The 14057-nt window shown below is 42.7% G+C and overlaps 1 protein-coding gene across 6 annotated transcripts; it reads left to right on the top strand.

Moving 5' to 3' along the window:
• The first annotated feature begins 260 nt into the window (after window positions 1–260).
• LOC129653907 (endogenous retrovirus group PABLB member 1 Env polyprotein-like) lies at window positions 261–11600 on the top strand. Of its 6 annotated transcripts, none has more exons than XR_008715261.1 (2): window positions 261–568; window positions 10464–11600. XR_008715261.1 is itself a non-coding variant. In XM_055583563.1 (2 exons), the coding sequence occupies exons 1-2, from the start codon at window positions 8878–8880 to the stop codon at window positions 10677–10679; spliced, it is 420 nt and encodes a 139-aa protein (XP_055439538.1). In that variant the 5' UTR covers window positions 8819–8877; the 3' UTR covers window positions 10680–11600. The 6 variants fall into 6 exon arrangements, 1 of the variants encoding a protein (XP_055439538.1); XR_008715263.1 differs by lacking the exon at window positions 10464–11600 and adding an exon at window positions 5105–5602; XR_008715265.1 differs by lacking the exon at window positions 261–568 and adding an exon at window positions 7900–8664.
• The last annotated feature ends 2457 nt before the right edge of the window (window positions 11601–14057 follow it).

The raw sequence follows: 14057 nt of genomic DNA, 5'->3' as shown, positions 1-14057 counted from the left end.
GTCTGGAATTCTCAAGGAGGAAGAAGGACAAACTTTTTTTTCCTTCTCTACATTCCTTAGGATTATATAACAATAATGTAACCTGCCTGAGGACAGCCTCTGGATTAAACCTTCTGGCTAATTCTGTTGTCTTAAAATGTAAATTATGGGAGTACACCTGGTCTTTAGAAGGATTATATAACAATAATGTATCCTGCCTGAGGACAGTCTCTGGATTAAACCTTCTGGCTCATTCTGTTGTCTTAAAATGTAAATTATAGGAGTAGGTCTGGTGAGGTCTTTACAACCTCCAGACATTCTTTGGATTCATTGGAGAGTATATAACTTCATTGCTAACACTAGCAAGGGGGTACTCTTTCTGCCCCCTTCTGATGCCTATGTCAAAAGCTTTCTCTATCTCCTTTATACTTTAATAAAACTTTATTACACAAAAGCTCTGAGCGATCAAGCCTCGTCTCTGGCTCCGGATTGAATTCTTCTCCTCTGGGGGCCAAGAATCCTGGCGTTTTTACGTGATTCAACAACAACCTTTCATCTTGGGGAATCATCCGGGATCCTTCAGGACAAGGTAAGGATGCTTGGAGCTCTAGTTCAATGTTCTCTTAGAGAACACGTTTTCTGCTGTGCTTTACTAACTCTACGGTGTGCTTGTGTGAATGAATGACATGCCCTGCGTGAAGCAAGTAAGGAGCCTTCTCTGCAGTTCCACGGTGATCTCATATGGCTTATGGCAGAAACCCGTTGGGGGTTTATACCGACCTGCCAATGCCAAGAGGCACCCAATGTCTCCTCCAGGAACTGACCAGAAATGGGCAAAGTGTGTGGACCGAACTCTCCTTTCTCAGTCAAACTTTTCTGTCTCTTTGACCATTTCATAACTCCTTGGGAATTAGAAGTACTAACCTAATCTAGGTCAGTGATCACACCATCGTGATTATCCGGGTCATGAAGATCTTTTTTGCACAGTTCCTCTGTGTATTCTTGCCATCTCTTCTTAATATCTTCTGCTTCTGTTAGGTCCATACCATTTCTGTCCTTTATCGAGCTCATCTTTGCATGAGATGTTCCTTTGGTATCTCTGATTTTCTTGAACAGATCACTAGTCTTTCCCATTCTGTTGTTTTCCTCTATTTCTTTGCATTGATCGCTGAAGAAGGCTTTCTTATCTCTTGTTGCTATTCTTTGGAACTCTGCATTCAGATGTTTATATCTTTCCTTTTCTCCTTTGCTTTTTGCTTCTCTTCTTTTCACAGCTATTTGTAAGGCCTCCCCAGATGGCCATTTTGCTTTTTTGCATTTCTTCTCTATGGGAATGGTCTTGATCCCTGTCTCCTGTACCATGTCATGAACCTCATTCCATAGTTCATCAGGTACTCTGTCTATCAGATCTAGGCCCTTAAATATATTTCTCACTTCCACTGTACAATCATAAGGGATTTGATTTAGGTCATACCTGAATGGTCTAGTGGTTTTTCCTACTTTCTTCAATTTCAGTCTGAATTTGGCAATAAGGAGCTCATGGTCTGAGCCACAGTCAGCTCCTGGTCTTGTTTTTGCTGACTGTATAGAGCTTCTCCATCTTTGGCTGAAAAGATTATAATCAATCTGATTTTGGTGTTGACCATCTGGTGATATCCATGTGCAGAGTCTTCTCTTGTGTTGTTGAAAGAGGATGTTTATTATGACCAGTGCATTTTCTTGGCAAAACTCTATTAGTCTTTGCCCTGTTTCATTCTGTATTCCAAGGCCAAATTTGCCTGTAACTCCAGATGTTTCTTGACTTCCTACTTTTGCATTCCAGTCCCCTGTGATGAAAAGGACTTCTTTTTTGGGTGTTAGTTCTAAAAGGTCTTGTAGGTCTTCATAGAACCGTTCAACTTCAGCTTCTTCAGCATTACAGGTTGGGGCATAGACTTGGATTACTGTGATATTGAATGGTTTACCTTGGAAACGAACAGAGATCATTCTGTCAGTTTTGAGATTGCATCCAAGTATTGCTTTTTGGACTCTTTTGTTGACCGTGATGGCCACTCCATTTCTTCTGAGGGATTCCTGCCCGCAGTAATAGATACAATGGTCATCTGAGTTAAATTCACCCATTCCAGTCCATTTCAGTTCGCTGATTCCTAGAATGTCGACATTCACTCTTGCCATCTCTTGTTTGAACACTTCCAATCTGCCTTGATTCATGGACCTGACATTCCAGGTGCCTATGCAATATTGCTCTTTACAGCATCGGACCTTGCTTCTATCACCAGTCGCATCCACAGCTGGGTATTGTTTTTGCTTTGGCTCCATCCCTTCATTCTTTCTGGAGTTATTTCTCCACTGATCTCCAGTAGCATATCGGGCACCTACTGACCTGGGGAGTTCCTCTTTCAGTTTCCTATCATTTTGCCTTTTCATAGTGTTCATGGGGTTCTCTAGGCAAGAATACAGAAGTGGTTTGCCATTCCCTTCTCCAGTAGACCATATATTGTCAAATCTCTCCACCATGACCCACCCGTCTTGGGTTGACCCATGGGCATTGCTTAGTTTCATTGAGTTAGACAAGGCTGTGGTCCTTGTGTGATTAGATTGACTAGTTTTCTGTGAGTATGGTTTCAGTGTGTTTGCCCTCTGATGCCCTCTTGCAACACCTACTGTCTTACTTGGGTTTCTCTTACCTTGGGCATGGGGTATCTCTTCACAGCTGCTCCAGCAAAGGGTAGCCATTGCTCCTTACCTTGGACGAGGGGTATGTCCTCACCGCCACCCTTCCTGACCTTCGATGTGGGATAGCTCCTCTAGGCCCTCCTGTGCCCACGCAGCCATGGCTCCTTGGACGTGGGGTTGGTCCTTCCGGCCACCGAAGAAGAGATGGCAAGAATACACAAAAGAACTGTACAAAAGAGATCTTCATGACCCAGATAATCATGATAGTGTGATCACTGACATAGAGCCAGACATCCTAGAATGTGAAGTCAAGTGGGCCTTAGAAAGCATCACTGTGAACAAAGCTAGTGGAGGTGTTCCAAATCGTGAAAGATGATGCTGTGAAAGTGCTGCACTCAATGTGCCAGCAAATTTGGAAAACTCAGCAGTGGCCACAGGACTGGAAAAGGTCAGTTTTCATTCCAATCCCAAAGAAAGGCAATGCCAAAGAATGCTCAAACTACCTCACAATTGCACTCATCTCACACGCTAGTAAAGTAATGCTCAAAATTCTCCAAGCCAGGCTTCAGCAATATGTGAACCATGAACTTCCTGGTTTTAGAAGCTGGTTTTAAGAACCTGGTTCAAGCTGGTTTTAGAACAGGCAGAGGAACCAGAGATCAAATTGCCAACATCCGCTGGATCATGGAAAAAGCAAGAGAGTTCCAGAAAAACATCTATTTCTGCTGTATTGACTATGCCAAAGCCTTTGACTGTGTGGATCACAATAAACTGGAAAATTCTGAAAGAGATGGGAATACCAGACCACCTGACCTGCCTCTTGAGAAATTTGTATGCAGGTCAGGAAGCAACAGTTAGAACTGGACATGGAACAACAGACTGGTTCCAAATAGGAAAAGGAGTTCATCAAGGCTATATATTGTCACCCTGTTTATTTAACTTATATGCAGAGTACATCATGAGAAACGCTGGACTGGAAGAAACACAAACTGGAATCAAGATTGCCAGGAGAAATATCAATAACCTCAGATATGCAGATGACACCACCCTTATGGCACAAAGTGAAGAGGAACTAAACAGCCTCTTGATGAAAGTGAAAGTGGAGAGTGAAAAAGTTGGCTTAAAGCTCAACATTCAGAAAACGAAGATCATGGCATCCGGTCCCACCACTTCATGGGAAATAGATGGGGAAACAGTGGAAACAGTGTCAGACTTTATTTTTCTGGGCTCCAAAATCACTGCAGATGGTGACTGCAGCCATGAAATTAAAAGACGCTTACTCCTTGGAAGGAAAGTTATGACCAACCTAGATAGCATATTCAAAAGCAGAGACTTTACTTTGGCAACAAAGGTCCGTCTAGTCAAGGCTATGGTTTTTCCTGTGGTCATGTATGGATGTGAGAGTTGGACTGTGAAGAAGGCTGAGCACTGAAGAATTGATGCTTTTGAACTGTGGTGTTGGAGAAGACTCTTGAGAGTCTCTTGGACTGCAAGGAGATCCAACCAGTGCATTCTGAAGGAGATCAGCCCTCGGATTTCTTTGGAAGGAATGATGCTAAAGCTGAAACTCCAATACTTTGGCCACCTCATGCGAAGTGTTGACTCATTGAAAAAGACTCTGATGCTGGGAGGGATTGGGGGCAGGAGGAGAAGGGGACGACAGAGGATGAGATGGCTTGATAGCATCACTGACTCAATGGACGTAAGTCTGAGTGAACTCCGGGAGTTGGTGATGGACAGGGAGGCCTGGCGTGCTGCAATTCATGGGGTCGCAAAGAGTCGAACACGACTGAGCGACTGATCTGATCTGATCTGAACCTAATCTATCGGATCATATACTTTCAAGGGGCTTGGTAGCCAAGAAAGCGCCTAGCCTTGCTAGGAATCGAAAGTTAGGAAGATAGATGGAACTCTAGCTCAAGAACATCTCTGAGGTTAAAGGTTACTCAGATTGGGACTGCAATGGTTTTTTTCCTTTGGTAACGCTGGCTCTTAGTGAATCAGAGGAGGCTCTTATACTGGTGTGGTAATGCTTGGAAAGAACATCTCAGTTTTATGTTCGTGTTGGTCTTATCGTGGTCAGGAAATACTCAGGGTTGTGCACAGGCACTCAGGTGACAGATGTTTTCCCCAGTGGTCTTAGCTTGGGAGGCATTCCAGAAGGTTACTCTGATTGCACCCCAGGTGGCTTCAGAGGCAAGCAAGGTTAAGGGTGAAGAGCTGGACGTCAAGTAGGGATGCTATTAAATCTACACCTGGTACATCCCCACCCCATCTAGGTGGTAGAACCGGGAGGGACGAGTATGGCACCTGCATCTGTAAGGGACAGACTAAGTCTGACCAGGAAGGAAAAGCTTTTGGTGTAAAGTCTGTCTACACCCCCATCTAGAACAGGGAGGGACGCCTCCGGTAGAAAGATTGCACTGGTCGCTTTTTTTCTCTCTTACAGATGGGAGCTAACAATTCCAGCCTCCTTTGAACTGTATCCTGAAAAACTGGGATAGATTTGATCCCCAGGGCTTAAAGAAGACACACCTGGTCTTCCTATGTGATACTGCATGGCCACAGTATCTGCTGCTGCTGCTGCTGCTAAGTCTCTTCAGTAATGTCTGACTCTGTGTGACCCCATAGACGGCAGCTCACCAGGCTCCCCCATCCCTGGGATTCTCCAGGCAAGAACACTGGAGTGGGTTGCCATTTCCTTCTCCAATGCATGAAAGTGAAAAGTGAAAGTGAAGTCACTCAGTTGTGTCCAACCCTCAGCGACCCCATGGACTACAGCCCACCAGGCTCCTCCATCCATGGGGATTTTCCAGGCAAGAATACTGGAGTGGGGTGCCATTTCTTTCTCCACTGGAGGACAGTGAACGGTGGCCAGTTGGAGGGTCTCTTAAGTATAATACTGTTTTACAATTAGACTGGTTCTGTAAGCAGCAACGGAAATGGGTAGAAGTAGCATATGTGTTGCCCTTTTTCTCTCTGCGAAATATGCCAGACTTACATCCTAAGGGTATAGATTTGGGCGTGAAACCTTCAGCTCCCTCCTGTCCTCCTACTTTGCCCCTGTACCTGGGGCTCCAAGCTGAGCAAACTGAAAGCCAGAGAAGCCCCCTCAGAAGGGTTGTCTTGGTCTCAGTGGAAATCCAAACTGATATTCAAACTGCCCACGTGGAGGTCCAAAGAACTCCTGTCTCAGTACGACCTCAGACTACTCTGGTTTCAGTAGAAACTCAGACCATCGAAGTAAGAGATGAGATGGAGGACAGGAGACAAAGAGAAAAAGAAATACAGGTTTCTGCAATCTATCCCTGGGATCACATGCGCAGAGCAGCCAGAGAGACTGAGGAACAGCCACACAAGCTGTTTCCTCTTTATGAAACACCCACCGGGAGAAATAATCAGTCTATGAGAGTTAATAAGCCTTTTTCTTGTCAAGAAATACAAATAATCAAGGAGGATCTGGGAGACTATTTAGAGGACCCAGAAAAATATATTAGAGATTTTAAAGGTGTTAGTCTGCTTTATGACCTCACTTGGAAGGATGTGATGTATATCTTGGGACACTCCCAACTCAAAGACTCGAGTTTTGAGAAAAGTGGTTGCTTATAGAGATGAATGGCTTGGTAATGAATCAGTAGGGAAGAGGGAGAACGAGATAGTGGCCCTCCCCACTGGGAATCAGGTGGTCCCAACTATAGAACCAGACTGGGACTACAACACAGCTAAAGGACGATGGGATCAGAGTCATTTTGTTAGATGTATTCTTGAAGGACTTAGGCAGGCATGTTCTAAGCCTTTGCTGCTGCTGCTGCTAAGTCACTTCAGTCGTGTCCGACTCTGTGCGACCCCATAGACGGCAGTCCACCAGGCTCCCCTGTCCCTGGGTTTCTCCAGGCAAGAATACTGGGGTGGGTTGCCATTTCTTTTGCCAAATTGGCAGACATAAAACAGGAGGAGAAGGAAGCTCCTGGTAAATTCCTAGATAGACTGAGAGAAGGCCTTCGCAGATTCACTGAGATTGATCCCGAAAGTGAAGAGGGAAAAGTGATCTTAAAGGATAGATTTCTCACTCAGTCGGCTCCAGATATCCGCCGTAAGCTATTAAAACGGGTGTATGGACCAAATCAGTCTTTAGATACTCTGTTACAACTGGCTCAGACAGTCTATTATGGTAGGGAAAGAAAGGCAAAAAAAAGACAAAGGAAAATGTGGAAGCCTTCGCAATGGCTATGAAAAACGTTCTTAAACAGCCGAGAAAAACGCCCAGAGGGGCCCAGGTGAAAAGGGACGGGTTTGCTATTACTGTGGAAAGGAGGGGCACCTCAAGCGGGATTGCCCTCAGGCATCTAAGCTGCCCCCTTCTCCATGTCCAGTCTGCAAAGGACCACACTGGAAGAGAGACTGCCCCCAGAGGCGTAGGTCTCTGGGGTCAGACTCTCAAGACAATCAGGGCTGAAGGTGCCCGGGGATTCCCACACAAGCTCCTGTCCTAATTACACCTGAGGAACCCCGGGTATTAATAATTGTGGGGGGGGGGGGCAATCCATCGATTTCCTTTTAGGTACTGGGGCGAGTTATTCTGTGCTTACTGAAGACCCTGGCCCACTTTATTCCCAATCTGCTTCCGTAATGGGACTGTCTGGACGAGCCAAAAGGTGGTATTTCAGTTACTCTTTATCTTGCAACTGGGATTGTGTGCTATTTTCACACAAGTTTCTGATCATGCCAGAATCTCCCTCACCCCTTTTGGGGAGGGATATACTGAGCAAGGTCCATGCCTCTGTTTTCATGAATATGGAGCCCTCCCTTTCTCTCCCTTTAGTTGAACAAAATGTAAATCCTAGAGTATGGGATGATGGAAAATCTGTGGGTCGAGCACAAAATGCTATTTCTGTAGCTGTCAAGCTCAAAGACCCGCATGTATTTCCACATAAGAAGCAGTATCCACTGAAACCTGAGGTTAAGAAGGGTTAAAACTCATCATTGAAAATTTAAAGGAACAAGGACTATTAATTCCCAAATGGTAAATGGAGACTAGTTCAAGATTTACAAATAATAAATGAGGCTGTAGTTCCTTTACACCCCATGGTGCCTGATCCTTATACTCTATTGTCTGAAATTCCTGAACGAGCCAAAAATTTCTCAGTAGTTGATTTGAAAGATGTTTTCTATTCAGTGCCTTTGGCGGAAGAAAGTCAATTTCTATTTGCTTTTGAAGACCCTACTCAGCCAACTTCTCAGTTAACCTGGACAGTTTTGCCCCAGGGATTTCGTGACAGTCCCCACTTATTTGGACAGTTTGTCACGGGATCTACAAAACTTTAATAGCTCTGAAGCGGTGGTGTTACAATATATAGATGATATTTTCCTCTGTACTGAGATAGAGGAAGCTTGTTCGTGAGCCTCAGGAGCTTTCTTAAACTTTCTGGCAGGCTGTGGTTACAAGGCATCAAGAGAAAAGGCTCAGCTTTGTCAACAATCGGTTAGATATCTGGGCCTAATCATATCAGAAGGGACTAGGGCCATAGGCCCTGAGAGAATTAAACCTATACTAAATCATCTCCTACCTATGACTTTAAGACAATTGAGAGGATTTTTGGGAATCACAGGTTACTGTCCCATTTGGATTCCGGGTTATGGGGAACTTGCCCGTCCTTTATATAAACTTATAGCTGAAACTCAGCAGGCCCAAACCGACAAACTGGTTTGGTCTCCAGAAACTCAAAAGGCTTTTAAGGTTCTTCAGACTATTCTCCTGCAAGCTCCATCTCTGAGCTTGCGTACAGGGTCAGAATTTAATTTGTTTGTCACTGAAAGAAAAGGTGTGGCATTGGGAGTTTTGGCACAACCCCGAGGGCCTCACCAGCAACCTATTGCTTATCTAAGCAGAGAATTAGATGTAATTTCATTGGCCCCACTGCCTAAGAGTAATTGGGGCAGCGGCTTTTTTAGCACCTGAAGCTTTAAAAATAATTAATGGATGAAACCTTACTGTAGATTTCTCATGATGTGAGTGGAATATTAAATTCTAAGATTAATATTTGGATGACAGACAGTAGGCTTCTTAAATATCAGTCATTGTTGTTAGAAGGATCAGTAACTAAGTTTAAAGTTTGTGGAAATTTAAATTCTGCCACTTTCTTTCCTGAGAAGGAAAATGAAACACCTGATCACGATTGTTCTCAATTTCTAACTTTAAACTATGCAGCTCGGGAGGATCTAATGGATACCCCATTAGACAATCCTGGCATGGAAATATTTACAGATGGCAGTTCTTTTGTTCGGGATGGAAAGCGTAAAGCAGGTTACTCTGTGGTGACTGCTGAACAGGTTTTGGAAGCAGAATCTCTCCCCCAGGGAACCAGTACTCAGTTAGCGGAGCTTGTGTCTCTGACCCGAGCTCTAGAGTTAAGCAGAAGGCAGCAGGTAAATATATACACTGATTCTAAGTATGCTTATTTGACTTTACATGCTCATGCTGCAATATGGAAATAGTTTCAAACAGCAAAGGGAGAACCTATTAAGCATTTCAGAGAGATCGAGAGACTTTTAACTGCTATATATTGTCCTAAAGAAGTAGCTGTTATGCATTGCAAAGGGCACAGCAGGGATGGGAGTAAAGTAGCCAAAGGTGATCAGCTGGCTGACTGTCAAGCCAGAAAAGCAGCACTTTACAAAACCCCTTCACTGCAGAAGCCTTTGATCTGGACAGGTCCTATGGAACAGGATAAACCACAATATTAGGAGGAATTAGAAAGATATGAGAAAAGAGGATCAAAGATTACTGATAAAGGATGGTTACAGTCCGAGGATGAACGATTAATAATTCCTGAAAATGCTCAGTAGAAAATTCTTAAGGATTTACATCAGAGTTTTCATTTAAGTGCAGAGAGTACTTACCAAATGGCTTCTCGTTTGTTTTAAGGTAAAAATGTAATGAAAACTTTAAAGACTATTATCAAAAGGTGTGAGGTTTGTCAGAAAAATAACCTAAAGACTGAAAAGCTAGCAAAATCTGGATTACAACGAAGTGGGAAGTATCCTGGAGAGGACTGGGAAATGGATTTTACTCATATGTGAAAAGCTAATGGATATTCTTGCTTACAAGTTTGGGTAGATACCTTTACTGGATGGATTGAGGCTTTTCCCTGTCGTAGTGAACAGGCTAAGGAGTTTAGCCTTTAAAGCTGCTGTAACTCAGGGGGTATCTAAAGCTCTAGGAATAGAACATCACTTACACTGTTCCTGGAGAGCCCAATCCTCAGGAAAGGTTGAAAAAGCTAATGATATTATGAAAAGACATCTGTGCAAATTAACTCAAGAGACGCAGGACAAATGGATTAAAGTCCTACCCATAGCTTTAATAAGGGCTCGAACTGCCCCCAAAAAAGGAGGGACTGTCCCCCTTTGACTGTATTTATGGAAGGGCTTTCTTATGCACAGACATTGTTATAGACCCTGAAGCCTTGGAATTAACTAGTTATGTAACTCAGCTTTTCAACAGGCATTAACAGAACTCTAGGAGACGACTCCTGACACTGCCTCTGAGTCAAGCAAACCTCTATTTGAGCCAGGAACTGAGGTCCTCATAAAAACATTGGGATCTGGAGGCCCATCCCTCGAGCCCCTCTGGGAAGGCCCTTACCAGGTTATTCTTTCTTCTCCCACAGCTGTCAAAGTGCCAGGAATTGATTCGTGGGTACCTCACACTCAAGTTAAGAGGTGGCACCCTGACCAAAATGAAGTGACTTCATTTTATGTCTTTACTTTCTATTCTCTGACTTTATATCTGACTTTATACCTTTCAGATGGGCCTGATAATCTATGTGAGTCTACTTCTGCTGACTCCAAAAATCCTGAGTCTGCTGTTTGGTCCTCAAGACAATGTCTTCCTGTCCTGGGCTCACTCCTATGCTGCATTCCACAATCAGTCTAACTGCTGCGTCTGTGGAGCACTCTCCTCTTCATCAATGGAAGGTTTCCCGTGGTGGACATCTCCACTTAAAGGAAAAGACTTTCTCTGAGTCTGTGAATATCTTCGACAACAGTCACATGTGATGCCTCTTCCTCATCTGATGACATCTACCAACCCTAAAATGGACTGGTGCAACACTTTGCACTTTAACTATGGACATAATGTGACTTTTAATTATGATTCTGAATGTTGTGTTTTTGATGTTTGCTCCCTGCATCTGTAATTGTATAACTGGATTTGTTTCTAGCCGCATGAAAGCTTTTAAGTTACAAATGGTTGCTCAAACTCCTGCTACTGCTGCAGCTTCCTCCAACTACTATTTGGGGCCCCTGGATCAGATATCCTCAATATGAGGATTAGGAGAATATGTTGCCTCACCAATTTAGGGACAATGCCCCTTGTCAGCTCGGAAGGAGTTATGGAATGAGAACGGCGTCCCTTTTCCCTAGGCAACATAATTCTCCTAAAAAAAGGGGGGGGGGAATGAGAGTCATTTCCTAGGTGGGTTGATAAGAAGTCTAGGGGTCCCCAAGGAGAGAGGGGTCTGGAATTCTCAAGGAGGAAGAAAGGACAAACTTTTTCCTGCTCTACATTCCTTAGGATTATATAACAATAATGTATCCTGCCTGAGGACAGTCTCTGGATTAAATCTGGCTAATTCTGTAATCTTAAAATGTAAATTATGGGAGTAGACCTGGTCTTTAGAAGAATTATATAACAATAATGTATCCTGCCTGAGGAAAGTCTCTGGATTAAACCTTCTGGCTAATTCTGTTATCTTAAAATGTAAATTATGGGAGTAGGTCTGGTGAGGTCTTTACAACCTCCAAACATTCTTTGGATTCATTGGAGAGTATATAACTTCATTGCTAACACTAGCAAGGGGATATTCTTTCTGCCCCCTTCTGATGCCTATATCAGAAGCTTTCTCTATCTCCTTTATACTTTAATAAAACTTTATTACACAAAAGTTCTGAGTGATCAAGCCTCGTCTGTGGCTCCGGATTGAATTCTTCTCCTCCGGGGGCCAAGAATCCCAGTGTCTTTGCGTGATTCAACAACAATGTTTCAAAACTGAAGTCGCTCAGTCATATCAGACTCCCAGCGACCCCATGGACTGCAGCCTACCAGGCTCCTCCGTCCATGGGATTTTCCAGCAAGAGTACTGGAGTGGGCTGCCATTGCCTTCTCCAACCTCAACATAGTAAAAGCCATATATGATAAGACTAGAGTAAACATTATTCTCAATGGTGAAAAACTGAAAGCATTTCCCCTAAGATCAAGAAGAAGACAAGGGTGTCCACTGTTGCCACTATTATTCAACCTAGTTCTGGAAATCCTAGCTACAGCAATCAGAGAAGAAAAAGAAATAAAAGGAATCCAGATCAGAAAAGAAGTAAAGCTCTCACTGTTTGCAGATGGCATGATACAGTACGCCTTCTCCAGATACAGTACATAGAAAACCCTAAAGATAGTGTAAGAACATTACACTAAAGCTAATCAGGGAATTTAGCAAAGTTTCAGGATACAAAATTAATACACAGAAATCATTTGCATTTCTATATACTAACAATAAAAAATCAAAAAGAGAATGTAAGGAATCAATCCCATTTACCATTGCAACAAAAATAATTAAATATCTAGGAATAAACTTACCTAAGACAACAAAAGAACTGTACACAGAATAACATAGATCGTGAAACACTATGACACTAATGAAAACATTCAAAGATGACATAAACAGATGGAGAGATATTCCAAGTACCTGGGTAGGAAGAATCAATATTGTGAGAATGACTATACTACCAAATGCAGTCTATAGATTCAATGCAATCACTATCAAATTACTAATGCAGTTTTCACAGAACTAGAACAAAGAATTTCACAATTCATATGGAAACAAAAAAGACCCTGAATAGACAAAGCAGTCTTGAGAAAGAAGGATGGAGCTGGAGGAATCAACCTTCCTGATTTCAGATTATACTGCAAAGCTCCAGTCATCAAGACAGTATGGAACTGGTACAAAAGCAGAAATATAGACAATGAAACAAGATAGAAAGCCCAGAAATAAACCCATGCACCTATGGGTACCTTATTTTCAACAGAGGTGGCAAGAATACACAATGGGGAAAAGACAGCCTTTTCAATAAATAGTGCTGGGAAAACTGGGCAGCTACATGTAAAAGAATGAAATTAGAACACTTCCTAACACCATACACAAAGATAAACTCAAAGTGGATTAAAGACCTAAATGTAAGACCAGAAACTATAAAACTGTTAGAGGAAAACATAGGCAGAACAGTCGATGACATAAATCAAAGCAAGATCCTCTATGCCCTACTTCCTAGAGTAATGGAAATAAAAACAAAAGTAAACAAGTGGGACCTGATTATACTTAAAAGCTTTTGCACAGCAAGGTGCAAGTTCAACCCTCAGAATGGGAGAAAATAATGGACAAATGAAACAACTGAAAAGGATTAATTTACAAAATATACCAGCAGCTCATACAACTCAATGCAAGAAAAGCAAACAACCCAATCAAAAAGTGGGGAAAAGACATAAATAGACATTACTCCAAATAAGACATGCAGATGGCCAACAAACACATGAAAAGATGCTCAATATTGCTAATTATTAGAGAAATTCAAATCAAAACTACAATGACATATGACCTCACTCCAAACAGAATGACCATCACCAAAAAGTCTACAAACAATAAATGCTGGAGAGGGTGTGGAGAAAAGGGACTACTCTTGCACTGTTGGTGGGAATGTAAATTGATATACCCACTATGGAAGATGGTATGGAGATACCTTAAAAAACAGGGGATAAAACCACCATAGGACCCAGCAATCCCACTTATAGGCATATACCCTAAGGAAACCAAAATTGTAAAAGACACATGTATCCCATTTTTCATTGCAGCACTATTTACAATAGCTAGAGCATGGAAGCAATGTAGATGTCCATCAATAGATGAATGGATAAAGAAGTGTGGTAAATATATATAATGGAATATTACTCAGCCATAAAAAGGAACACATTTGAGTCAGTTCTGATGAGGTGGATGAATCTAGAACCTATTATACAGAGTTAATTGAATCAGAAAGAGAAAGATAAGTATCATGTTCTAATGACTATATATGGAATTTCGAAAAATGGTACTACTACTTAAGTCACTTCAGTCGTGTCCAACTCTGTGCGATCCCATAGAGGCAGCCTACCAGGCTCCCCCGTCCCTGGGATTCTCCAGTCAAGAACACTGGAGCGGGTTGCCATTTCCTTCTCCAATGCATGAAAGTGAAGTCACTCAGTTGTATCCAACTCCTAGCTACCCCATGGACTGCAGCCTACCAGGCTCCTCCATCCATGGGATTTTCCAGGCAAGAGTACTGGAGTGGGCTGCCATTGCCTTCTCCCTTTTGCA

The sequence above is a fragment of the Bubalus kerabau genome, chromosome 5 (assembly GCF_029407905.1).
Source record: "Bubalus kerabau isolate K-KA32 ecotype Philippines breed swamp buffalo chromosome 5, PCC_UOA_SB_1v2, whole genome shotgun sequence".
In the NCBI taxonomy this organism is placed as follows: domain Eukaryota; kingdom Metazoa; phylum Chordata; class Mammalia; order Artiodactyla; family Bovidae; genus Bubalus; species Bubalus kerabau.
Note: the sequence above shows the minus strand (reverse complement) of the source record. Positions and strands in the feature narration are given on the sequence as shown.